The sequence below is a fragment of the Marmota marmota genome, unplaced genomic scaffold, assembly GCF_001458135.2.
Source record: "Marmota marmota marmota unplaced genomic scaffold, marMar, whole genome shotgun sequence".
In the NCBI taxonomy this organism is placed as follows: domain Eukaryota; kingdom Metazoa; phylum Chordata; class Mammalia; order Rodentia; family Sciuridae; genus Marmota; species Marmota marmota.
In genome coordinates, this window is record NW_025999946.1 from 4,139,102 (window position 1) to 4,166,619 (window position 27,518).

The window sequence follows — 27,518 nt, forward strand, 5'->3', positions numbered from 1 at the left end:
CCCCATTCCTTTGCACAATCCAAAGTTCCTTCATTCTTCCTTACCCACCCCCACCCCCACCTCCCACTCCCACTAAGGATCAGCATCTGCTTATCAGAGAAAACATTAAGCCTTTGGTATAGGGATTGTTTTGTCCTTCCCCCATTCCATCTTGAACCCCTGTTTCTTTGGTGGCCAGAACTAGAGTAACTGATGCTATTCTATCACAATATTCAGGAGAAAATAATACCCCAATTCACAGAGCAATTAGACAGTATTCTGAATCCAGCAAAAAGACTGCTAAGAACACTTATAAGAAAAACATTAGGATATAGACATTAGCCCTGAGAGCAGAGAGACCTAGACTTGATGAGATGATTTGTTCTTTTTGTCCAGAGCTTGGGAGGAGACTCATTACCCTTCCACAGTGGAGATGTTAGGCTCTAGCCTTTAGCCTTCCATTGTGAGGACAGTCCTGCACTGTGAGCCAGGAGCTCCTGAGCGAGTCAAGCATCTGTCTTGTGGCATCCCAGGGGATGAGCCTCCTATTTACACAGCTTTATCTTTCCTCTGCTACATTCCTGGTCTGTTATGGTGTAGGATGTGAGATGTCCCCCAGAAGCTCACATGTGAGACAATACAAGAAGGTACAAAGAAGAAATGATTGGGTTACAAAGGTCTTAACCCAATCAGTAAAATAATTAATTACCTGATGGGATGAACTGAGTGGTAACTAAAGGCAGGTGAGGTGTGGCTGGAGGAGGTGGGACACTGGGGGTATGACTTTGGGGTATATATTGTTTATCTGGCCAGTGGAGTCTCTCTCTCTCTCTCTCTCTCTCTCTCTCTCCTTCCTGATCATCCTATGAGATGCTTTCCTCTGCCACACTCTCTGCCATGATGTTCTGCCTCACCTCGAGTCAAGGAATGGACCCAGTCTTCTGTGGATTAAGAGCTCTGAAACAGTGAGCCCTCAAGTAAACTTTCCTTCCTCTACAATAGTTCTGGTCAGATCTTTTAATCACAGCAACGAGAAAGCTGACTAAAACACAGTCCTTTTTATTTTGAGATGAAGTTTCACTAAATTGCCCAGGCTGGCCTCAAATTTACCATCCTCCTGCCTCAACCTCCTGAGTTGCTGGATTACAGGCATTCATCACCACACCCATCCCTAGGTACCTTGTATCCTTCCTTAAAAAAAAAAAAAAACCACAGGGGCACATACCACTAAGCCACATCCATGGTCCTTTTTATTTTGAGAAAGTCTTGTCAAGTTGCTTAGGTTGCTGAAGCTGTTACCATGTTTACCAACGACAGAGTCCTTGCTTCCCCAAATGCTGAAGTATAACACCAGAGAGGCACACTGAGGCAAGTGTGGAGTTGAAAGCGGAAGGCTTTATTAAAAGACAGCACAAAAGACTTCCTCCCGGAGGAAGAAGGGGATTCGAAAGGTGGAATCCGTGGAAGGGGGAGGTCTTCCCTTTTTGATATCTTAGGTCTTCTTTTAGTCCTCCCACATTCCTGTCCTTTGTCTCCCTCTATCCTGCAGTAATAGAATGCAGGTGGGAAGGCCAGAAGATGGGAGATGGGTGGACTGGCGGAGTAATCTGGGCAGGAAGGGCCTGGGTTGGTTTGCTTAGCACCTCCTTGTTTGCTGGGAGCTACTTCATTAACAGTTCCTTAGGATGGGTTCTGGGCCTGGGGGACATTAACATTTCAGTTTCCCCAGGTGCTGTTCTGGTTTCCTGGACTCCATTCTTGATAATGTCTCCATTATCTTACTCTTTATTAGAACCGATTTACCTACCTACACTCTACCTATCTTTAAATCTGGCTTCAAAGCTAGCCTCCAATTTGGGACCCTCCTGTCTTAACATCCTGAATTGCTGGGATTATAGGCATATGCCACTCCGCCCAACGATGTTCTTTCTTTTGAGAGGAAAACAAAACCAGAACTTGATTTAGCCAGAGGCCCCTGGAATACAGTTATCCTGCTAACTTCTTCAGGAAGAAAGAAGCAACTGAAATGGGTCTTTACTGCAATTTGCTTAATTATAAAGCTATTTTGAAGAGGGGTGTGATGGTACACTGTGTAACCCCAGAAACTGGTAAGGCTGAGGCAGGAGGATCACAAATATAAGACCAGCCTAGGCGATTTAGCAAGACTGTCTCAAAATAAAAAAAATTAAAAAGGGTTGGGGATGTAGCTCAATGGTAGAATGCCTTTGGGTTCAATACCCTGTTGTAGGGGGCAATTAAGGGCCAGGGCTATAACTCAATGGTAGAGCTCTTGCCTATCATGCAGGAGGCTTTGGATTCGATCCCCAGCACTACAAGTAAATAAGTGAATTCACAAGACACGTAGATGGAGGTCAAGGAAAAATTCTTCCTGTTAGGGAACCTTCGCTTTATGTAGATGTCCACTCCTCTTGAATGGTCTAGCAGATGCTCGACCTTGGCCCTTCTGGGGTTTTGCCCACCCCCAGCCCAGAGTCTGTAAGGGTCTGGCGGATGTCGGAGGAAGAGACCACCAAGAGACCGGCTCATGCAACAGCAAAAGGAAATTTATTGAGGATCCAATCCAGCGCGCTGGGGCTCCAGGCTCACTCAACAAGGGAGAGCGGCCCAGAGCCCCGAGCAGAGGTTAAGCAGTGCTTAAGTACACTTTTTGGGGAGGGCGGGGGCTTTGCATACATCAGAGCAAATCATCATGAGGCGCGGGAAAATCGAACAACAATTCTTGAACATGATTAGTACATTCATTGGCAGGAACAGGTCGGGCGGGAGTGATAGGTCAATCCTAAGAAGGGGGGTACATTCAAACTGATTGGTTTGGGCCCTGAGATGCCTACGTGCCAAGCTGCACAGGGTCCTAGGTTATTAAACAACTAGATGGTCAGGGGGAATATTTACTGGGCAGTCCCGGGAATTGTCCTAACAGCTACAGGAATTTCAGGTTTTAGGTGTAGCATAGGAACTTAACAATACCTGGTCCTTTACATTTTTAACTCAGGCTTTGCAGCTTAGAAACTTTACAACACCCGGTCTTTTACACTTTAACTTCAGTTTCTTTTACCCTTACAAGTCCAGCCAGCCTCAGTGTTTTCCACTTAGCTGTCTTTTGTTCCTTATTTCTGAAGTCCATTTTCTCAAAGCTGGACCTGGCTCTGAAACTGTTGGATTTCAAATGCAGTCTCACTGTGCTTTCTTACCTGGCTTTACCTGGTATTAAGTGGATCAGTTCATACGCTTTGTAAAATGTGTGATTTTTTTTTTTTAATATTTATTTTTTGGTTGTAGTTGGACACAATACCTTTATTTTACTTATTTTTACGTGGCGCTGAGGATCGAACCCAGGGCCTTACACGTACTAGGTGAGCACTCTACCACTGAGCTACAACCCCAGCCCCTAAAATTTGTGATTCTTAATTGAATTCTTATGCCTGTAACAAAGATGGAATAACAGAGACTACATTATTTTTCTACCTCATTTAGAATTACCTCCCCTAGTTGGTCACCCGGGCCCTAAATATGATACTCCGTATGCAATGGAGCCCTGAACTGAAGACAGCCAACCCATGTGTCTTTTCTTTTTAATATTTATTTTTTAGATGTAGTTGGACACAAGACCTTTGTTTTATTTATTTATTTATTTTTATGTAGTGCTGAGGATTGAGCCCAGTGCCCCACGCATGCCAGGCGAGCGTGCTACCACTTGAGCCACATCCCCAGCACCCTCATGTGTCTTTTGATGACTGGGCACACAGTCCTTGACATGGCTGGGTATATAGGCTGAGCCACAGCTGGGCACATATGTCAGATTCATGCTTATAATTTCATGAAAACTGTAGAACTTGAGCAGGCACATTCTTCAGTAGATTCTAACCTGGCCTTAACTGACCTCTCTTGCCTAGTCTTGCCAAGTAATCCATCTTCCTGCTACTTCTTGCCCTAACAGCCCTTCCATTTTTTTTTCTTTGCAGTACTGGGAATTGAACCCAGGGATGCTCTGCATCCGCAGCCCTAGATGATTCTTGATGTCATGCCAACAGAGCCATTGAAGCATTAAGGACTTTACCTATTTAGAGAGAATGACAAAGAGTTTATACCACTTATAAACACAGGGATTGTTAAACTAAAATACTGTTGAGCCAGGCGCCTGTAATCCCAGTGGCTCAGGAGGCTTAAGGCAGGAGGATCACAAATTCAAAGCTAGCCTCAGCAACTTAGTGAGGCCCTAAGCAAATTATTGAGAACCTGTTTCAAAAAATAAAAATAATGGCTGGGGATCTGGCTCAGTGATTAGTGCCCTTCATTTCACTTCCTGGTACCAAAATACATAATTAAATTAAAATACTGTGATATAAACAAAAGTAAGCATTTCAGAAAATAACCTTAATTAAATACCTGAAGAGTAACCTTTTTACATAAACAACGGATGGACTAAATTAGAAAATATTTTCATTTGTTCATTAAAACAGATTTCTCTTAAGACATACTGAAGAGCAAATTATTAGCATGGTTACCCTAGATTCCTGAAGATAATAAACTGAATTTCTCATAATATACTTTATGATTCAGTCAAACCAGCTAGACCTAGTCATTCTGAATTAACTACACTTCAAGTTCTTTGGCTTTGAAGAGAGCAGTGATTCATTCAAAAGGTGTGTCTTTGTAGCTTGTCTCATAAAATTGCTGGAAACTAAGAGAAAACTGATGCTGTGTTGAAGGCAGTGAGGGAGGTGTCCCTGGTACACTTTGGTGTCCACATGGGAGCCTCATGAGCTTGGTGGATTTCTATTTGTAGGGAGCTGTAGCAGCAGCCCTGACTCCACAGGCACCACCACTGTTCCCAACCTTCCTCACAGAAAACAAGCAAAAACAACAAAAGCCCACATCTGTAAACTTATACATAGAACTTTCCTGTAGCATACAGGCCTTAAATGAAGAAAAGCAAAAACTTGTTCCCTTGGGACAGAAGGTAATTAACCTTTTGTGAGAACTGGTGGGGGCGAGGGTGGGGTGGGGAGACCTGGCTTCACAGGAACTTCACAGGAACATGCCAGGCGAGCGCCCTACCGCTTGAGCCACATCCCCAGGCCCCCCCCCCCTTTTTTTTTGTACCAGGGATTGAACTCAGGGGCACTCAACCACTACTGAGCCACATCCCCAGCTCTTTTTTTTGTATTTTACTTAGAGATAGGGTCTCGCTGAATTGCTTAGTGCCTCACTGTTGCTGAGGGTGGCTTTGAACTCACCATCCTCCTGCCTCCTGTGTTGCTGGGATTACAGGTGTGTGCCATCGTGCCCAACCTATGAAATGTTTTTGAGAAGCTAAAAACCTGCTTCCTCTTTTCACTGCAGTATTGCTCAGTTAATGTTGCACTTTCTTTTTTTTTTAAATTTATTTTTTAGGTGTAGATGGACACACCACAATGCCTTTATTTTCTTTTTTTATGTGGTGCTGAGGATCGAACCTGGGTCCTGCCCGTACTAGGCGGGCGCTCTACCGCTGAGCCACAATCCCAGCCCAATGTTATATTTTCTTTCAGCTCTGTTGTAGCTGCTATTTCCTTGTGCATCCTTCACTTTCAGGCTTCTAACAAAGGACACAGAAAAGCCTGAAGGTCCAATCATGGATAACAGGCTCCAGGACCAGGCTTTACCCTACCCAGAAACAGCTGGGTAGGGGAGGCCTTCTCTGCCTCAGCAAAGTGTAGTGTCACTCTGGGTTACAATGAGATGTGGGATGAGGATGTGAGTCACTCCCTTTCACAAATCCTCTAATGGATTCCCATGGAACTTGAAGCAAAATTTATCTTTACCAATCTTCAAGGCCTGTATGATGCAGCCCTAGCTACTTCTCTAAGTTCATTTCCAACCACTCTTCCCCTTGTTTTTCAGAGCTTTACTACAAAACCAAACAGCAAGGAAGATGATGCAAATGCTCAATTCTACCTCTTCAATCATCTGGCAGGAAGAGAATTTATAGGAACGGGGAGAGAAGCTAAAAACTGCTGCTTGTTCACTGGATGTCAAGGGGGAGTTTTGAGGGTACTTTTGCCATCATATCTCTTTGCAATTCACATATTTCTTTTTGGGGCTGGTGGGGGATAATATATTTTGTGTCAAGATTTTGAGTTTATGATGTCAGAAATCATCAACCAGGTAGAGCTGGCTTCTTTGTACATGTCCATTCTTGAGAAGCTGTTTTCAAACTGCCCTTGAGTAGATTTTGGAGGAACTTCCTGAAAACTTAGGCTTTGTTATTTAAGGAATTTATGTTGAGGCGTGTCCAGGCCTTAGCTGTTTCAGCTGCTCCAGAGTCTCACATACTTGCTGTATCTAAACCCACATCTACCTGCCACCACTCCAGGCCTCTGCTTAAAAGTCACCTCTGTAACAGGACTTTCTTTTGTGTTATACCAGGTGGCGGGTGCTCCCTCTTACTTTCTATGTTTTCACCTACTTAAGCATTTATGTTCTGGTCACAGCTCTAATGACTACCTAAAAAGTCAACACTCACCAGGCAAAGATTACCAGGGCACACCTTCATCAAACAGATAGTTTTTAAATTAGACTTCTTGCAGCAAAAGCAAGAGGGGGAAACTTCAGTAACTGGAAGAAGCACCAGGAGGTACTAGCATAGATTTGGGCTTATGTTAGGTGATCTCAAGGAGGGTTCAAGAAAGAAAGGCAAAGGGGTGCTATCCTGGTTTGGATGCTTTCAGAAAGCTAGGGCAATTAAGTATCTTAATTTTCATGAAAGAGCAAAATAATACTTATTCATATTAAAGGGGGGAACATTTGGTTATTTTTGTTATTGCTTGGTATCTATTGCTGTTGAAGCATATTCATGAGTGAAGATGAATCATCACAATCATGCTGAGCCCTCAGCTGATGCTGATAACCTATAAACTTGCTTACTTCCAGTAGGAGGGTACTACCACCTAGGTTAGTTACTAGTTGACAGCTGTCAGGGATTTTTTTTTTTTTTTTTTCTTTTTAGTGCTGTGTCTGTGACTTCTTTGTGTGGTACTATTTTAATGGTTATAACAGGCAGCTTCACCATCATTATTTATTTTTCTCCTCTTTTTTTTTTTTTTTAACCATCTTTTAAATTCTTTTCAGCTCTATCTTGTTGCCCACTTTGGCATTTGCTAAGATTTATTCCTTTCTCTCTTGACTTACTAGGGTGTATACAATCTAATGTGAAATCCTAACCAAGAATCCTTGATTCTTGTCTTGTTGTTGGGTCACTTAGCAATGATATTTGATTTTTTTTTCTCTTGGGTTTTAGTTTGTTTTACTTATATGAATTTACTATTAAGGATGCTTTTTTTTTTTAACAGTACTAGGGACTGAACATAGGGGTACTCTACAACTGAGCCACATCTCTAGCCACCCCCCACCACCTTTTTTTTTTTTTTCTTTTTTGGTAGTTGTAGATGAACAGAATACCTTTACTTTATTTATTTTTTTTATGTGGTGCTGAGGATAGAACCCAGGGCCTCACACATGCTAGGCAAGTGCTCTGCCACTGAGCTATAGCCCCAGCCCATCTCCAGCCCTTTTTATTTTTTTGATAGGATCTCACTGAGTTGCTGAGGCTGCCCTCAAATTTGCAATTATGTTGTCTCAGTCTCCCGAGTCACTGGCATTACAGTTTTAAGCTACCCTACCTTGCTCTTTCTCATACTTTTTTTTGGGGGGGTGGGGTCTAGAAATTAAGATTTCTGAAAGCAGGGACCTGGTTTTGTTTACCACTTACATCAGCCAGCATAAAACAGGCACTTAATAAATGTTGAATAAATATTGCTTTGAAACATCTTCCATCTCTCAGGTCCTACACATCTACACTGGAGCCTTCCTTTCAGGACAGGTAAATTTGGGTCCCTGTGTCTCTTAGATGATGGCAAAGCCAATAATAGCTGCCTGTAGGCAGTCAGTATTAATATTACCCTTCATAGAACTTTATTTTTTATTTATTTTGTGGTGGGGGTGGGGGGTACTGGGGATTGAATCCAGGTGCACTCAACCACTGAGCTACGTTCCCAGCCCTTTTTATTTTTTTAGACAGGATCTCACTAAATTGCTGAGGCTGGCTTTGCACTCACAATCCTCCTGCCTCAACCTCTTACAGTTGCTTACAGGAGTATGCCACCATGCCCAGCCTTCACAGAACTTTTTAAAACAAAGTCACTAAATCCCTCTAATGTCCCCTGGACTAGACAGGACTTAGCCTTATACAGGTGCTTGGGGGAATACAATGATTAGAAGAGCTACTTTCCAAAAGTAAGAAATCACCAAATTAAAAAAATATATATGCTACTAACAAAATGGGAGACACCCTCCTCTACTTGTTAAATCATCTTCATTTCCTAGTTCTTCACATTGTATACTATTCCACCCTGAATATATGTCTTTGGCATATTTTGAGTTGGTTATCCAGAGAAACCGCAGACCTCCACAGACACAGGAATGGCTCTGAAATCTATCCTTTTGTTACAGGGCTAGGGCCTTCCAGGAAACTGAGGCAGCAAAAGGTCACCCTCTCAAACCCTGATTTTTGTGATCAAGTCAGAAAGATTTCAGAGTTAACAGGATTGAATTTATTAGAAGTGATGGGAAAGGGGGCACCCTCAAGGGAGTGGGGGCCTCTCAGGAGAGGGATAGCATACCTCTCCTGCTTTCTAGTTTTACTGGGGTCCCAAGGAAGTTTCCAGAAAGTCCTCCTTCAGGTCCACCTCTTGACTTTTTACTAACAGCAGAATCACATCAAACTTTTAAGTCCCAGTTACCATGACCACTCTAGGTCACTTTGGCCCATGCTGACCAGTTCTAATTGGAACCTGCTCTTATAGATTTTATGGTAAGGAGAAATTATCCTTATCTCCCTCAGGTTAGGGATCTGGTCTGTTTAAGGGTCACACAAGTCCCCCCTTTTGGGTAACCTGTGTTCCTCTTATCTGCATTATTTCAGGCATGCATTTCTCCTACAGACAACAAGTAATTGCTGAAGAATGTAACATCCCTGTCCACTGAAGCCACATGGGGCTACAGATAAATTGCTTTTCAAAGGTGAAAGCATGTGGGGGTCAGCACAGTGGGCCCAGTTTATAGAATTATCCCTTTCACCTCAGTGTTCCCTGTCTGTCCCCTATCACTTCCATAAAAAGAAACATGTATCTAACATCAGTAAACAGCCAATGCAGCAGTGGATTTTCTCCCAGCCTAGGGCAGGAGCCTAGGACAGGTCTTCTCAGGAAAAAAAGTTTACCACAGGTAGTAGTTAACCTAAGAAATCTCCTAAGAAATGCCTAACAAGATAACCCTTGCTTGCTGTGTACCCTCTTCTCCTCTCACAACCTTCCACTGCCCTCTCTTCCCCCAAGAAGCCCAAGCCTTCATCCCTTTGTTTAGTTCAGGATCTTTCTCTTCTTTGAGTCTCATGCTGTGTTTATGGCTTCGATGCTTATGCACATTAATAAATTTGCGTGCTGTTTCTCTGTTAATCTGTATATTGTCCGTTTATTTCACAGACTAAATATTGAAACTTCAGATGGAAAATAGTATAAGTTTAAAATTTCCCCACAACTGGGCGATATAGCCTCTTGAATCCCAGTGAGTTAGAAGGCTGACACAGAGGATTGCAAGTTCGAGGCCAGACTCAACAACTTTGGCCCTAAACAAAAACAACTTAGCAAAATCTTATCTCAAAATTAAAAACATAAAAAAAGGAGAATGTAGAATAGTAGTAATCCATAGTGCCTCTGGATTCTATCCCCAGAATCAGAACAAACAAAAAACTTCCCTACAGGAAGTATACAATGATTAGCCCCTACAGGGCTTTTAAGAAAATAAATGATAGTCTGCAGTTTAGATAGTCCTCCAGAAAGATTTGCATATCAATAACATTGTCACCATTCTACCATTTGCTTATTATATTACTATTTTTAAAATACTAATGCAGGGGCTAGGGATGTGGCTCAAGCGGTAGCGCGCTTGCCTGGCATGCGTGTGGCCCGGGTTCGATCCTCAGCACCACATACAAACAAAGATGTTGTGTCCGCCGAAAACTAAAAAATAAATATTAAAAATTCTCTCTCTCTCTCTCAAAAAAAAAAAAAAAATTCTTAAAAAAAAGTTAAAAAAAAAAAAATACTAATGCAGGATCAGGCATGGTGGTACATGCTTAGTAAACCCAGTGACTCAAAACACACAAACCCTACCAATACTCTATAATATACACTTTTTTTTTTCCATTGCAATCAGAGCCCTCTAAGCCTTTGATTCCATTCTTGACTTATTCTTTAAGGAAGGTTCAGTTAAAGTTTCACATCCTTAGTGGATTTTTCTTGGACACCCTTCCCCCTTGCCCCCAGTTTTCAAGGAGTCCTTACTCCTTCCCCCAAGCTGCCAGGAGAAGACAGTAAACGTACCTACTGCCTCAGTGGTTTCAAACATTTCCTTCTCCTATATCAATCTTTTTTCAAAGAGAAGAAGGTCTAGGAAAGCTAAATTATGTAAATCACCATCTATGGATGAAAACAGTACAAGTGAATCAAAAGCTCCACCTCACTTCCCCTACCCCTACTCTGTCACAGAGTCTTAAAGCTACTGATCTAAAAAAAATAAATAAATAAAAATAAAAAATAAGAAAAACAAAAAATTTAAATCTTTTTTAAAAACAAAAATAATATTTAAAAACCCATAAAACTACTGATCTGTCCCACTAAAGAATATTATTCTTTATCTTTTTATGACATCTTCCAGCTAGTTTACTAACTCTCTAGGACATGGCTTCATTTTATTGACCTAAATTCAAATAATATTTCAACAGTTATGTATTATGTACTGGGCTAGCAAAACTACAGTACGTTAACAATCTTGCCCCCCCCCCCTTTTTTTTTTTGAGAGAGAGAATTATTTATTTATTTATTTATTTTAGTTATCAGAGGACACAACATCTTTGTTTGTATGTGGTGCTGAGAATCGAACCCGGGCCGCACGCATGCCAGGCGAGTGTGCTACCGCTTGAGCCACATCCCCAGCCCAACAATCTTGCCCTTAATATAACCTTTTAGTTAGGCTTCCCTATTCTCTGCTTAACACAAGCAGTTAAGAACTGGAAAAACCTGATTTAATTAGCAGCAGAGTATAACTCGTACCTAGGTCCTCAGAATCTAAAGACAGTGCATTTTCCATTCTACCAAGGTGACTCTCCATCTGTTCTGGACTATTCTTTCCTGAATTCCCAAGAAAGACCAGCTGGGGCTAGTGCTACTGAGGTAATCAAGAAGACAGGTTCAGGGCTGGGGTTGTGGCTCAGAGGTAGAACGCTTACCTAGTATGTGCAAGGCCCTAGGTTCCATCATCAGCACCACATAAAAATAAATACATAAAATAAAGGTATTGTGTCCAGCTACAACTAAAACATGTGTACATTAAAAAAGATCTAAACAAACAACTCTAGGGGCTGGAAATGAATCTCAGTGGTAAAGCACTTGCTTAGTATGTACAAGGCCCTGGGATCTACTCTCAGCACTGCAAAACCAGTTTGTTTTGTTTGTTTGTTTGCAAAAACAAACAAAAAACAACTTAAATGTGTTTGGGAATAAAAACAACTTAAATGTGTTTGCCACCACCCCTCCTTTTTTTTTTTTTTAAATGTTTATTTTTTAGTTTTAGGTGGAGACAATATCTTTATTTTATTTTTATGTAGTGCTGAGGATCGAACCCAGTGCCTCACGCATGCCAGGCGATCGCGCTACCACTTGAGCCACATCCCAAGCCCACCACCCCTCCTTTTGTGGTGCTGGGAGGCCCTCACAAATGCTAGGCAAATGTTTGGCAAATACTCTACCACTAAGCTATATCCCTAGCCTTCAATTTCTTAATCTATAACTTATTCTAATACTTGTAGAAAGATCACTTTTCTTCACCAGTTTACAGAAAAGAAAATGAAAAGGAAAAATTACTTATCTAATGGATAACCAAGAATAAGTAAATGCCAAGGATTAGATTCTACAGATTTTAGAGCTCAATTATTGTGAAACTTAAAATTCACCATATAAATAAGATATGTTGCATTAATAATGTAAAGACCTTTAAATAAGAAACTGCAATTCAACTTTCAAATGTTTTATTTTTAGTATTTTCAAACATTTTAATACAACAAAGATATAAAATAATATATATTAGTTAAATCTGGATTTAATTTAGAATCAAGATATTTACTTATATACAATACTGTGCTTCAAGGTATGGCTACCACAGGAACTTTCACATCTTCAAGTAATACTAGTTTCTCTGTGGACAGGGAGACTTAGGTAGAATTCTCAAAACTAAACATACCCACTTTAGTCCAGGCTAACATTGCTTCACCCACTGAGTTCACTTCTTTTGATCCATATCAGAAATACTTCATTGTCCTAATAATTCAGATTCTCTGAATGAAAAATTATCAAAATTAGTCATTTTAAGATGGCATTACTACCTGATACTATCACTTGGCTATGTTCAGTTCTTGCCACAACCCAGTAGTTCAGACTGAAACAGATTTGAAATAACAATGAAACTGACAGTGTTCTTTCTACTCTCTTATCAAGCAAAAACTTCCTTACTTTGAGACATGAAGTACAGTGAATAAAAAGTCCTTTGGTTAATTCAGAGTAGAATGTATTCTAAAAACTAACTTATTGGTAACTGAAATAATGGCTTATAGATTTCACAGATATTTGCATTGAATTTGACAAAGTAATATCATATTAGTTATTTAAAATTAGAGGCATTTATCTGGTTAAGGTGAGATGGGGACCAAAACCTACTTCCACACTAATTTTAGTCATTCAAAGCCACTCAAAGACAGAGAGGGAACAAACAACAAACCACCTCTACCACTTTCCATTTTCACTGGTCCCCTGAAGCATTCTGACCATTGATGTTATTTTACAGCTACGGAGGTATGGTGTATTCAGACTAAATTTTTTACAAATATGAACTCTTTAAACTGCCAAGTAAAGCTGCATTAAAACTATCTTGCTTTGTTGGCTTTGAAACTGTTTAAAACAACCAATATTGCTTAGAAAGTATGGACTGTTCTAAAATAGAGTTTTCTTTGTCTCAAATGCCTGAATACCTTAACTGAGAAATGACTACAGTATAAATTACTTACAGTATGGGATGATGTCAATCTGCAAAAAGACTCTCAAAAAATAAACTTACTAAATCAGAGAACTTAAAAAAAATATGGTTAACATTCATAAGCATTTTGGATCTAGGATCCTTAAAATTAATGATAAAAATGCCTTCTGCTGAACACAGTCCAAGCAGGGCAGAGTTGTATGAGTTGGTGAAGTATAAGTAACACTTTCTAAACAGATATTCCCAGCATAGATTGCCTCTTATTAGCTTTAATAGGATTTGGCTCCTCTGTTCCCTCTGTACAAATTATAGGATTTTTGAAATTCTTAGTCCTAATACTTAGATAGGTATACAGTAGGGCAGATTACCACTCAAAGAGTCAAGGGTAATGCTACCCAGTAGCTCTCTGGGCCATGGAGTTTTCTTTTGTGGGGAACAGCCCACATTTATTTAACTTACTGGTTCTAAGGCTTAGCTTACTGCTTTCAGATTTAGAAGGATAGCAATAAATAAGCCAGCATATATAAGTTGAATTTTTGCCCTGGCAATTCTGGTCTGAGAGAACTATGGAAGGACAGTCATGTTGAGAATCCAGAAGCACAGCCCAAAAAGGCTTCCCCCCGAAATTACCTGATTAACCATTAACTTGCCTTCTTTCAAAACCTCTGACTCCCTATTATCTTCAGTTATCTTTCAGTACACTACCCTACTGTGGTCTTTAAAAAAAGAAAGAAAGGAAAGAATGGAGAGAAAGGAAAGTAAGGGTAGGGAAGGGAGAAAAGAGAAAAGGGCAACATTGTACCCAAGAATGTAGAAAATGCATCAAGGACTTTCAACATAACCTCCATTTGCATCCCCCAAAGCCAAAACCTTTTTGGTTCCTTCTCTACTATGCTCTCAAGGATGCAAGCTTTTCACAAGTCTGCAACTGTGGAACCAAGTACAAAGTCAAAATAAAAGGTAAACCTAAGGCATGTGGCTTCTCCATGCAGCCATATACATACCCAAATTGTAAACATAAATTCCATCTTCACTAGTTAAGATTTTGACAAGAAAAAAAAAACGTATAAAGACAAAAACCTGGAAATTTCTGGACAAAACAAAAAACAACTAAAATATGTACTTTTGTGTTTCAGAAAAACTAAAAATAATTTTGTCTCAAAGTTTTCCAAACAGAGACTTGGAAGTGATTAATTTATGTAAACACTGCCTTGTAACAGTTAAAACAATAAATTATAAATCTAGCTTACCTTCTTCTCAAAACAGATACGAGTAATCACAAGGCTGAAATGTTATTTTACAATCCTCATGGCAGCCTGTTGTTAGGTACTCTCAAGGTCAATAGCTCTGCAAAGTTAGTGGCAGCTATATTTCTACTTTGTTCTACAATAAAATCCATATGAAGGAAAGAAGATTGATGTTAGGGCATTTGTCATTAATAAGCTATTTAACATTTTAAAATTAGGTGTGCCACATTAAAAAAATATATTTTCCCAAAGTCAACATAAGTTCCTTCCTTGTCAAATTTAGTCCTGTTCTGTCATTTAGAAAAAAATGGCAGTTACATATCTTTTGATGTCAAAGGTCAAAGAGTTTCAATAAGTATCTTTCCTTCATTAGCTTATGCAATAATTCTTTAGGTAAGACATTTCCCCCACACCTGTACTGGGGATCAAACCCAGGGCCCCCCATACATGCTAGGCAAGTGCTCTACTACCTTGGCATTTTTGTTCCTAGCATGTAACAGAATCAACAATTGAAGATATTGTAAGATTCTGAAGTGCAAGATTTAAAAGCATAAGAAAATTAGTTGACATGTCATTTCTCAAATGAGAAATAAACAATGTACAAAAGACTCAAATTGGGGTTATTCAGCACTGATGGAAACTTATTCATGTAGTTTTTCCCTATACAATTCATCCAGACTCTTCTGTAGCTTATACAGGGGTGGGACTATGACTCAAAGTGCAAAAATAAAATATTTCACTTAGATAAGGAAGTGGCAGGCTTTTGCTATGGCCTAATTTTAGACTTTAGTATGTTAGCACCTTTTCTAACTCCTTTTTTTTTTTTAATGGAATGTAAAAACTATATAATTAATATTCTAAGTAACTAAGTTAATCAGTTAGGGGTCAATTTCCACTTCTACACCATGCTACTGTCATAACTACTATATAAAATCATTAAAAATAAAGTGACAAATGTTATCACAGAGGTGAAATTACTTAAGTACTAAATTTTTAGTGTTGTAAACAGCAGCTAAGTATATCATTTCCTCACTGCCAAATTAAGACTATATAGAAAGAATGTATATACACAATTATTTTAAAAAATAAAAACCAACAAAGTATTTTTTTTGTATGCAAATATGTCTCAGACTATTTACCTTCTGATGGCCAAGAATGAGAAATTAAGGTTAACACTATATCTACAATCTGTTATAAATTTCTTTTCAAAGAAAAAAAAATCTTTGCATGCATACTTCCCTATTTACTGACGTAAGAACTTTAACATCTGATAAAACACTCCTATTTCGCTTATTAAATATATCATTTAAAAAGCATTAAATTGGGTTGTCATCTACTAACATTTATAGCACAAAGTTATTCCAGATACCCATATCATTAAAATTATGCCACATTTACATTTATAAATACAGCCATTTTCTCCTCATGAATACTCACTGATGTTCATATTAAACCCTCAGAACAAAATAGGAACTGCATCTTTTGTTTAATCTTTGGTGAAAAATAGAGCCCTATTTCTGCATTAATAAGAAGGCCAATGACATCCACATCAGTTCTCTGTCATCTCTTATATGGCCCCTTTCATTCTCCTCATTTCAGGCATGCTGGTATAACTCAGTGTACTTTTCTTAATTATAGTTCAGAAGGCAAAAAGTGATTTATCAGTAAAACAAATCACTTTCCAGACTAACAAAGGAATTAGTTCAAAGAACAAATATTGCTTACTTGGTAGTGTTTTCCTTTAGAAGGTAATAAGGAGCTTAAAAATATTATTTCTCGACTAGAGTCCTACTGAAAATAAATAAAAATCTTTCAACCAGGTGACTACCTAAGTTGATTTGCTTATGTTCAATAAGGCAAATACTCAACAGGTAAGGGTAACAGCCTGACTCCAGTTAAACAGTGGGTCTCCCCCTAAAGTGGAGGGGCAGAAAATTCTATTTAATCTTTCTGTTCAAACAGGTAAGTAAGAACTCTTGATTGTTTTTTCTTGTTATTTATAATCATAGCCTTGCTCAGAACAGGAAACTCTACCAACATATAAGCCAAAATGCAACACATCCAGGAACAACCTAGAGGAAGAAAGCAAAGTTATTCATTTTCAACAACTACTGTATATTTAATCACAAACTCATTACAAAGATACAGTCTTCATCCAATTAGTCTTTTCATTATTGCTGGTTTTGAAAATGGCCAACAATATTCATTAGGTACTGTGCCATTAACGTTGCATTCAAAAAAAGAAAACATGGGAAACCAAATTCTTGCTCTCCTACTCTGCTGATATGCTCTGGTATTGGCCAGAGTATGATAGTACAAAAAGAGTCTTGTTGTGATATAAAAGGCAATAAACACATCAATGGAATAATGTTCATGGGCAGCCAAGATGAAGAAGATTCCGAAGAGGTTGAGAACCCAGGATAAAGTGTGCAAGAAATTCCAGCTTCTTGGTGTATCTAGGAAAAGGACAGAAAGATCATTTTAAAAAGCATTCCCTCCAGTGCTTATAGTCACACATTTCTTAGGTGATGCTGTTTTGCTCCTTCTTAAAAGGACTTTACACACTTTCTACAGCCCCTTGTGTAGCTAGTTATCTAACATGCACAGAAGCACTAAACAAATACTTACATTCAGTGACAAAGAAATTCAGCATAGTTAGGACGACTGTGTGGCCACTGAACATGTAATCGCCACAAGTGTGAACGCCAGTCAGGGTCATACCAAATCCACTCCAAATGGCAAAAGCCCGGTGTAATTTTTCCCATACACTGCCATATATCTACAATGAAAACTATGAATTAGTGCTTCAAATGCTTAAGAAGGGAAGAGCTTCCCAACATCCATTCTCACTGAAATTCAAACAAGGAATAACTCTGAAATAAGAAGAACTAAGCAAAATCAACAGGGCCCCAGTCTAATTAATTCCCTGGTAGACCTCAAGAATGGTTGGTCAAAGCTTGACTGTATGTAGAAAAATTTTGGTAATTAAGTGAAATCATTGTAATTCAAACTCCTTTACAGTACTTCCTCTACAAAGAAAAGGTCGCTATAACACAAAAACATCTCCAAGGTTTTTTTCTTTATTCATTTTGAGATGGGGGTCTTGGTATATTGCTCAGGATGGGTTCATATTTCAGCCTCAGTTTCCTGAATAGCTGGAATTACAGCCATGTATTACCACATTGGCTTGTTATTCCTCCCAGTGCCCTCCCTTTTATATATTTATTTATTTTTGTTTTTTGGTAATATAGGAGATTAAAACCAGGGTTATTCTATCTTTTAACTACCTCTCCAGCCTTTTATTTTGAGACAGGGTCTTGCTACGTGGCTAAAGGTGACCTTAAACTTGCAATCCTCCTGCTTCAACCTCTCAAGTAGGTAGAATTACAGGTGAGAGCCACCATGTTGCACCAAGCTCAACCTTAAAACTTTTAATATGATATCACAATAGTATTTGCTTGGTTATTCTTGCTTTAAAAAGTAGGTTACAGGGCTGGGGTTGTGGCTCAGTGGTAGAGCGCATGCCTCACAAAGGTTCATTCCCCAGCACCACATAAAAATAAACAAAGTAAAGGTATTGTGTCCACCTACAACTAAAAAATATATCTTAAAAAAAAAAAAAAAAGAAGTAGGTTACAGGGCTGGGCATGTAGCTCAGTGGTACGGCAAATGGCTAGCATGTGAGGTACCCTATGTTCAATCCCCAGTATCGCCCCCTACCATGAAAAAAAAAAAGAAAAAGAAAGAAATAGTCTACAGCAGAGATCAAGGGCTACCATTCAATATCCATTCCCCCCTTCTTCACCAGCAACAGAAACTCAAATATATTGATGTGGCCACGAAGTTCCAGAACAATTTATTTCCCAGTCTTCCTTGAAGATAGGTATTAGACATGTAAGTTCTATACAATAAGAAACAGGTAAAGTGTAAAAGATTGCTGGGAGAGGTATTTATAAAGGAAAGAGATGAGAGCTCAGAGAATCTTTTCTACCATTTCACCTTTCATTCTTCTAGCCTACTTGAAGATCTAGCAGCCATCCTGGACTACAAAGTAGCTTTGAAAATGTAAGCCAAGGGTTAGAACAGTTAAGCAAAAAGACAGAAGAATCACAAATTTTGGATGACTCTATAAAGTTATTATTCCAGGCTTGGAGTACCTACTTTCAGACTTCTTAGAGATAATATATCATGTGTGCTTACTACATCATAGTCATTTTGAATTTCCTGTTGTCAGCAGCCAAAACCAACTCCAACTCCCACACCTAAACTTTAAAAAGCAATTTACCTTGAGTGATAGATTCTAATATGGCTTTTTTTTTATTGGTTGTTCAAAACATTACAAAGCTCTTGACATATCATATTTCATACATTAGATTCAAGTTGGTTATGAACTCCCAATTTTACCCCAAATACAGATTGCAGAATCTAATATGGCTAATGACCAAAAAACCAAACCAAAACAAAACAAAACAATTTCATTAGATGTCCTAATCTCATTAGAAAGTTCACCTACTGTTTATACACTTTTCCTTTCTGCCTCAGTTGAAAGAAAAGAGAGAAATTTATTACTGGAAAAGAGCAAGATACTCAACAAGTATACATAATTTGGTTCTTCTATGACCTCTGATGAATAGAGATGTTATTTTTGAGAAGGTAAAAACCTCATAAAAGGAGAGAAGAGATTTCCAGGTACAATGATATATGACTGTAATCACTGCAATTTGAGAGGCTGAGGCAGAAGAATCACAAGTTTGACACTAGCCTCAGCAACTTAGAGAGACCCTGTCTTAAAGAATAAAAAGGGAGAATAGAATGCTCTTTCTTCCTTTCTGCTGTAGGCCTGGCTGCTTGCTGTTGAAATGGGCAAGTTCATGAAACCTGGGAAGATGGTGTTGGTCCTGGCTGGACGCTACTCTAAACACAAAGCTGTCGTCATTGATGATGGCACACCAGAGTGTCCCTAAAGCCATGCTTTGGTAGCTAGAATTGATCGCTATCCCCACAAAGTGACACCTGCCATGGACAAAAATAAAACTTCCAAAAGGTCAAAGATAAAGTCTTTTGTGAAAGTTTATAACTACAATCATATCATGCCCACAAGGTACTCTGTGGATATCCCCTTGGACACAACTGTTGTTGACTAGGATGTCTTCAGAGATCCTGCTCTTAAATGTAAGGCCCATCAGAAGGCCAAGGTTAAGTTTGAAGAGATGTTTAAGACAGCAAGAACAAATGGTTCTTCTAGAAGCTTCTGTTTTAGATGTTTTTGTTGTTATTGTTCCCATAATTAAAAACAAAATTTACAGTAGAGGGGGTAGAGAGAGAAGAGGGGAGGGGAGGGGAGGGGAGGGGAGGGGGGATAGTAGAGGATAGGAAAGGCAGCAGAATACAACAGACACTAGTATGGCAATATGTAAATCAATGGATGTGTAACTGATGTGATTCTGCAACCTGTATACGGGGTAAAAATGGGAGTTCATAACCCACTTGAATCAAAGTGTGAAATGATATATCAAGAACTATGTAATGTTTTGAACAACCAACAATAAAAATTAAAAAAAAAATTAGAAAGAAAAAAAGGGGGGATGGGAATGAGGTTCAGTGGTAGAACAATCCTGGTTTTAATCCAATACCACACCCCCACCCCCCACACACAAGGAGGTAAGGAAGGTGGGGTGGGGGAGAGAGGAGGGGAGGGGGAGACTTCTGGGAAAATGTCTCAACCAAAGACAGAGAACAAGTGATGCCTGTCAAAAGAAGGCAATTACCAATTACTCCAGTCTCCTCATCATTTTCCAGCTTAAATGTTTCGTACATTCTTTCCAAAATGTCGAAACTAAAACACATCAGAGCAAAATGAACAGGATGCTCTGACTAGAAATTTGCATTGAAGATCCTAAATTTCAAAAATAAACACCCTATTTCTGGGAATATGATTTCAGTCAATTAATTTATTACAATGAAAATGCCTTATGGAACAAATTAAAATATTTTTAAAATGCCTTATGGGCAGCAGGGCAAGGTAGCGCATGCCTGTAATCCCAGCAGCTTGGGAGGCTGAGGCAGGAGGATCTCGAGTTCAAAGCTAGCCTCAGCAAAAGTGAGGTGGCTAGGGGCTGGGGATGTGGCTCAAGCGGTAGCGCGCTCGCCTGGCATGTGTGTGGCCTGGGTTCGATCCTCAGCACCACATACAAACAAAGATGTTGTATCCGCCAAAAACAAAAAAATAAATATTAAAAATTCTCTCTCTCTCTCTCTTAAAAAAAAAAAAGTGAGGTGCTAAACAACTCAGTGAGACCCTATCTCTAAATAAAATACAAAATAGGGCTAGGGATGTGGCTTAGTGGTCGAGTGTCCCTAAGTTCAATTCCCAGTACACCCCCCCCCCCAAAAAAAAGCCTTATGGGTTGGCGGCTGGGGTAGAGCACTTGCCTCCTACTTGTAAGGCACTGGATTCGATCCTCAGCACCACATAAAAGTAAATAAACAAAATAAAGATACTGCATCTATGTATAACTAAAAAAAATTTTTTTTAAATGCCTTATAGAAGTCACTTAAGGGATCTGATTGCTAATTATTATCCTCTTTTTTTCTATTTTTAATGATTACTGGAAATAATTCAGGTTAATAAGTAGGTTATATCATAATTCAAAGCAATTAACAGTATTTAGGGCAGATTTGAATAAATATATCCATATATAACTAACTGACATGGAAAACAACCATTAGAGACAGAAAATAGGCTGTCCATACTTGGAGGAATGGCATCTACCTTATTTCTGTAGCACATGTAGCAGCCCTATGCACAGATCTATGGTTCTCTTCAGTGGCTGTCCCACACTTAAATTCCTCGGCTACCTCTCTCATCCATGTAACAAGCTTTACGGGAGAGTAAAATACCTCACCCCAAATATACTTCTTTTGTGTTATTCAGAGAACTGCAGAAAAAGTTCTGAAAATCTGTTCTATGGAGCTGGGGATGTGGCTCAAGCGGTAGCGCTCTCGCCTAGCATGCGTGCGGCCCGGGTTCCATCCTCAGCACCACATACAAACAAAGATGTTGTGTCCGCAGAAAAACTAAAAAAGAGGCTTTCTCTAAGATATCCACATCTGCTTAGGAAAGATCTTTTCATAGAAAGGAGACTGGGGGGTCTGACACGTGGCCACAGGCAGTTTTTGAGGGCTATTCCTAGGAAACTTTGTCTACATCACAAGACAGTTTTTGATGGCCATGCAGTTCTTCTCCTGAACATTTTATGGGTTGTATTGCCATCCAACCTGTTCTGGGAACCCTAAATCCCTAATCCTTTGTGTAATGCAAGATTTAAGCTTCAATCACCTGGTCATATTTTATGTATGTTTCTAAACTTCTGCATAACAGTAAATGTGTTCTTTTTCTCCTGTTAATTTATTGTTTATTTCAGAAACTGAAATTATCAAAACTTCAGAGGAAAAAGAAACAATTTAAAACTTCCCTATAGGGAGTCTCTGAGGTCCAGTTCCTGGACTGGCATGACCAGAGTAGTAGCAGAGAGGACTAATCCAAGTTTTCTTTCTGCATCTGCCCTGTGCAGATTCCCTGCACTGGTCACCCCCACACTTTGTCTACTCATTAACTGCTACAAGACTGAGTAGTGCCTCTGGTGGTGGGGTGCTGTAATTCTTGTCCCCACCTCTCTATGTAAAGCACCTGGACCTGCACCAGGGCCTGATCAGAGGACAAATGCTCAATGTCCCTCATTTCTACTGGAGCAGCCAATACCAGACACCCTTCTGAGTAGCAGAAACAACTTCAGAGGTGCCTGAGGAAATCCCTATCATCTGAAAGAGGTTACTACTCCCACTGAAGAAATTATACAGGGTGCACCTCACATACTCTGCTATCTACACCACACCTGTCTAAATGCTAGTGTCTTCACTCCTGCATGACCTGCAGAGACAGTGGTTCTCTCAACTCCGATATGTAAGTGTTGTGCCCAAATGTACTAAGCATAGTCCAAAACTATAATAAAAATAAAACTACAACTACAGGGAGATTACACTATGACCTAGAAAGAAACTCAAAACTGCATAACAAACTAATACTCCAAGACACACCTTTAGGAGAAATCTGCTTACTAACAAGGCTATCCCATAAAAAGCAGAGAATACATACATTTCATCAGATGTACAAAAGTCAATATGGGAACCCAAGAAATGTTAAAAAAACAAGGTAAAGTGACACCTCCTGATGTTCATAACTGTCTAGTAATAGATTCCAAAGATATCAAAGTGGATGAAATGCCTGATAAATTTCAAAAGAATTTAAAAAAAAGTTAAATGAGATTCAAGAGAAAATGACAGTAAGAAGGCAATGCATGATATGAATGAGAAACTCAGCCTAGACATAGAGATTCTGAAAAACAAAAAAAAATCAGAAATCTTGGAAATGAAAAACTCTATAGGTCAGCTGAAAACCTCAATAATGGACTAGATTAAGCGGAAAAAGAATATTGAAGCTTGAAGACAGGTCTTTTGAAGTACCACATTCAGAAAGAAATTTAAAAATATACGAAAGAATAGAAAGATACAAGATCTTTAAAACATCAAATGTCTGCATCATCAGCATAGCAGAAACTTCCTAATCTTGGGATAGACTTGGTCATGTAGGTATAGGAAGCCTAGAGAACCCCAAATAGACATGACCAGAAAAGATCTTTACCATGACATATTATAGTCCAATTCTTTGTCAAAGGACAAAGAATTTTAAAACCTGCGACGAAAAAATATGAAGTCGCTTTTAAGGAAAATTCCATTAGACTAACAGATTTCTCAGCAGAAACTCTAATTGCCAAGAGAGCATGGAATAATGTATTTGAAGTCCTGAAAGAAAATAACTTTACTATCAACTAAAATTACTATACCCAGCAAGATTATCCTTCAGAACCAAAACGGAAATAAAGACCTTCCAAAATAAGCAAAAACTAAGGGAATACGTGACCACCAAACCAGACTTATGAAAGATTAAGGGAACCTGATATCCAGAAATGGAAATTTCTTTCATGATAGCATGTGAAAATATAAATCCCACTAGAGGAGTAGATACACAGATCAGAAATAGAAAAGAATCAAACATTATGAAAAAGTAAACTATCAAACCACAAAGATGAATAAAAGAACTAAAGAATATCCAAAACAAACTCAACAAAATAACAGGCACAAACCTGTTATTAATTCTGAGGATAAGCGGTCTTAATTTTCCAGTTAGAAGACACAGACTGGCTGAACGGATTAAAAAACAAAACCAACAATAAGCTGCCTACCAGAAAGTTAGCTCTCTGGTAAGGATACACAGTCTGAAAATGAAAGAATAAAAAAGGATCTTTCAAGCAAATAGAATCCTAAAGCAAGCAAGAGAAGCTACAGTTATATTTTAAAAAATGGACTTCAAAAGAAGAAACAGTAAGAGAAGACAAAGAAGGTTGCTATATAATGATGGAGAGAGCAATTCATCAAGAAGATTAGGGCTGGGATGTGGCTCAAACGGTAGCGCGCTTGCCTGGCATGCGTGCGGCCCGGGTTCGATCCTCAGCACCACATACAAAGATGTTGTGTCCGCCGATAACTAAAAAATAAATATTAAAATTCTCTCTCTCTCCCCCTCTCTCTTTAAAAAAAAAAAAAAGAAGATTAAAAATTATAAATCTACGTGCATTTATGTCTATAATCTCAGCAATTGGGGAGGCTGAGGCAGGATGATTGCAAGTTCAAGGACAGCCTCAGCAATTTAGTGAAACCTTCAACAACTTATAGAGACCCTTTCTCAAAATAGAAATAAAAAGATCTGGGGATGTAGCTCAGTGATAAAATGTCCCTGGGTTTAATCACCAGTGCCAAAATAAGCAATTTATCTATACGTCTATCTATCTAATATTGAAATATCTGATTTTATAAAACAAACACTATTAGGGAGAGATAGGTTCCAATACAATAAAAGTTAGACATTTCAATACCCCCTGTCCCCAATGAATAGATCATCCAGAAACCGCCCCCCAAAAAAACAACAAAGAAATGTCAGAACTAAACTACAAAGTAGATCAAATGGACTTAACAGACAATTATAGAGCTTGCTATCTAGTACCTGTAGAATACACATTCTTTTCATCAATGTGTGAAACTTTTTCTAGAACAGACCATATATTATAAGACCACAAAACAAGTCTTAACAATTTTTTTAAAAATTAACATATTATATCTTTTCTGATTACAATAAATTGAAATTAGAAGTCAACAGCAAGAGAAACTTTATACAAATTTATATAGCTTTGAACAATGTACTTTTGAACAGTGGGTCACTGAGGAAGTTAGAAGAGAGATGGAGGGCTGGGGTTGTGGCTTAGTGGTAGAGCGCTCACCCAGCACGTGCGAGGCCCTGGGTTCGATACTCAGCACCACATAAAAAAATAATAAAAAAATAAAAGCATTGTGTCCAACTACAACTAAAAAATAAATATTTTTTTTTAAAAAGAAGAGAGATGGAAAAATTCCTTAAAACAAATGAAAATGGAAACACAACATACCAAAACCTCTGGAATACAGTAAAAACAGTATTATGAGAATGTTCATAGCAATAAAACAGTATTATAAGAATGATTATAGCAATGAATGCCCACATTAAAAAAAAAATAGAGGGTCAGGGTTGTGGCTCAGTGGTAGAGCGCTTGCCTAGCATGTGTGAGGCACTGGGTTCGATCCCCAGCAACACATAAAAACAATAAAATAAAGGTATTTTGTACATCTACAACTAAAAGAAATTAAAAATAAATAGAATTGGTTCTTGGAAAATATAGATAAAATTGGCAAATCTTTAAATAGCCTGAGAGAGAAAGAAGACCCAAAAAATAAAATGAGAGATTAAAAAAGAGACACTATGACTACAGAAATTCAAAAGACCATAAAGAATTATTTTTGAGAAACTAGATGTTTGTTTTTGTTTAAATACACATTCTTTTTTTTTTTTTAGAGAGAGAGAGAGAGAGAGAGAGAGAGAATTTTTAATATTTATTTATTTTTTTTAGTTCTCGGCGGACACAACATCTTTATTTGTATGTGGTGCTGAGGATTGAACCCAGGCTGCACGCATGACAGGTGAGCACGCTACCGCTTGAGCCACATCCCCAGCCCGAAAAACTAGATGTTAACAGACTGGAAAATCTAGAAGAAATGGATGAGTTTCTGGACTTACATGATCTATCAAAATTGAACCAGGAGGATAGAAAAAAAACTGAATAAATCAATAACAAATAATGAAACTGAATCAATTAAAAAAAAAAAGTCTCCAAAGAAAAGTTCAGAACTGAATGGCTTCATGTGTGAATTTTATGAAATCTTTTAAGAGGAGCTGACACTAATGCTAACTATTCCATAGAATTGAAAGGGAATAAATGCTTTTGAACTAATTCTGAGGTACTAAAACCTAACAAGGACACACACACACACACACACACACACACACACCCCAATGTTCCTCATGAATATAGATGCAGAAATCCTTAACAAAATATTTGCAAATTGAATTTAACAGCACATCAAAAAGATCACACAATAACCAAGACTATTTTAGTTTTATTCTAAGGATACAAGGATGGATGGTTCAATATTTGCAAATCAACAAAAGTAACACATTACATAAATAAAATGAAGGATTAAAGGTCAGATGATCATTCCAATAGATGCAGAAACCACATTTGATAAAGTTCAACATCCTTTCATGATAAGGGATGAAAAAAATTAGGCATAAGAGGGTCATACCTCAACATAATAAAAGCTATAGACAAATCCACACAGCAAACATAACTAAATGGGAAAAAACTGCAAGCATTTCAGTGTCCATTCTCACTGCTCTTATTCAGCATAATACTAGAAGTTTTAGAGCAATTAAGAAAGAAATAAAAAGCAAATAAACAGGAGCAAGTCTAATTATCCCTATTTAGCAGATATGACTCTATACATAGAAAATCCTAAAGATTCTGCAAAAGACTATTAAAACTGATAAACAAATCCAGGAAAAGTATCAGGATACAAAACTAACATAAAAAAATCAGTGGCTGGGCTGGGGTTGTGGCTCAGCGATAGAGTGCTAGCCTAGCATGTGCAAGGCCCTGGATTTGATCCTCAGCACCAAATAAAAATAAATAAATAAAAATAAAAGTATGTGTCCAACTACAACTAGAAAGTAAATGTTAAAAAAAAAAAAATTGGAGGCTTAGCTGGGCATGGTGTAGTGCACGCCTGTAAACCGTGAGTTCAAAGCCAGCCTCAGGCAAAAGTGAGATGGTAAGCAACTCAATGAGACCCTGTCTCTGAATAAAAACACAAAATAGGGCTAGGGATGTGGCTCAGTGGTCAAGTGACCTGAGTTCAATCCCTGATTGGGGGGGAGGGGGGGATCAGTGGCTTTTGTATACAACAATAATGAATTGGTTCAGAAAAATCATGAAAGCAATCCTGTTAGCAATAGCCACAATTAATAAACAAATAATATACTTAGGATTAAACTTAACCTAAGAATGTGAATAACCTCTACAATGAAAATCACAAAATACTAAAAAAAGAAAATGAAGGGGCTGGGGTTGTGGCTTAGTGGTAGAGCGCTCGACCTCAGCACCACATAATAATAAATAAATAAAAACAAAGGTATTAAAAAATAAATATTAAAAAAAAGAAAAAAGAAAATTAAGACATTAAAAGGTAGAAAGTTGGACTGCAGTTGTGGCTCAATGGTAGAGCAATTGACTAGCACATGTGAGGCACTGGGTTTTTTTGATCCTCAGCACCACATAAAAATAATAAATAAAATAAAGGTACTGTGTCCATCTACAACTGGAAAAAAAAAAAAAGGTGGAAAGCCCTCTCATGTTCATGAATTGGAAGAATATTGTTAAGATGTCCATACTACCCAAAGTGATGTACATATTCAATGGAATTCCCACCAAAATACTAATGACATTTTTCACAGAATGAAAATAATCCTAAAATTTATATGTAAGTACAAGAGACCCCCAAAAGCCAAAGCAATCTTGAGCAGAAGAAGCAAAGTGGAAACATCATAACAACTGAGTCCAAAATATTACTACAGAGCCTTAGTAACAAAAATAGCACAGTATT

The 27,518-nt window shown here is 38.4% G+C and overlaps 1 protein-coding gene and 1 pseudogene across 3 annotated transcripts in view; one reads left to right on the forward strand and one right to left on the reverse strand.

Annotated features, from left to right (window-relative positions):
- Positions 1-12,107: 12,107 nt before the first annotated feature.
- Samd8 (sterile alpha motif domain containing 8) overlaps positions 12,108-27,518 on the reverse strand; it is a 57,300-nt gene continuing 41,889 nt past the window's right edge. For all 3 annotated transcript variants that reach the window (XM_015504600.2, XM_048801824.1, XM_048801823.1), the window contains exons 5-6: positions 17,001-17,151; positions 12,108-16,828 (exon numbers count right to left, since the gene is read on the reverse strand). In XM_015504600.2, coding sequence (XP_015360086.1) covers positions 16,524-16,828; positions 17,001-17,151 — 456 coding nt within the window. In that variant the 3' untranslated portion in view covers positions 12,108-16,523. The remainder of the gene's footprint in view (positions 16,829-17,000; positions 17,152-27,518) is intronic.
- LOC107158115 lies at positions 19,192-19,632 on the forward strand (annotated as a pseudogene).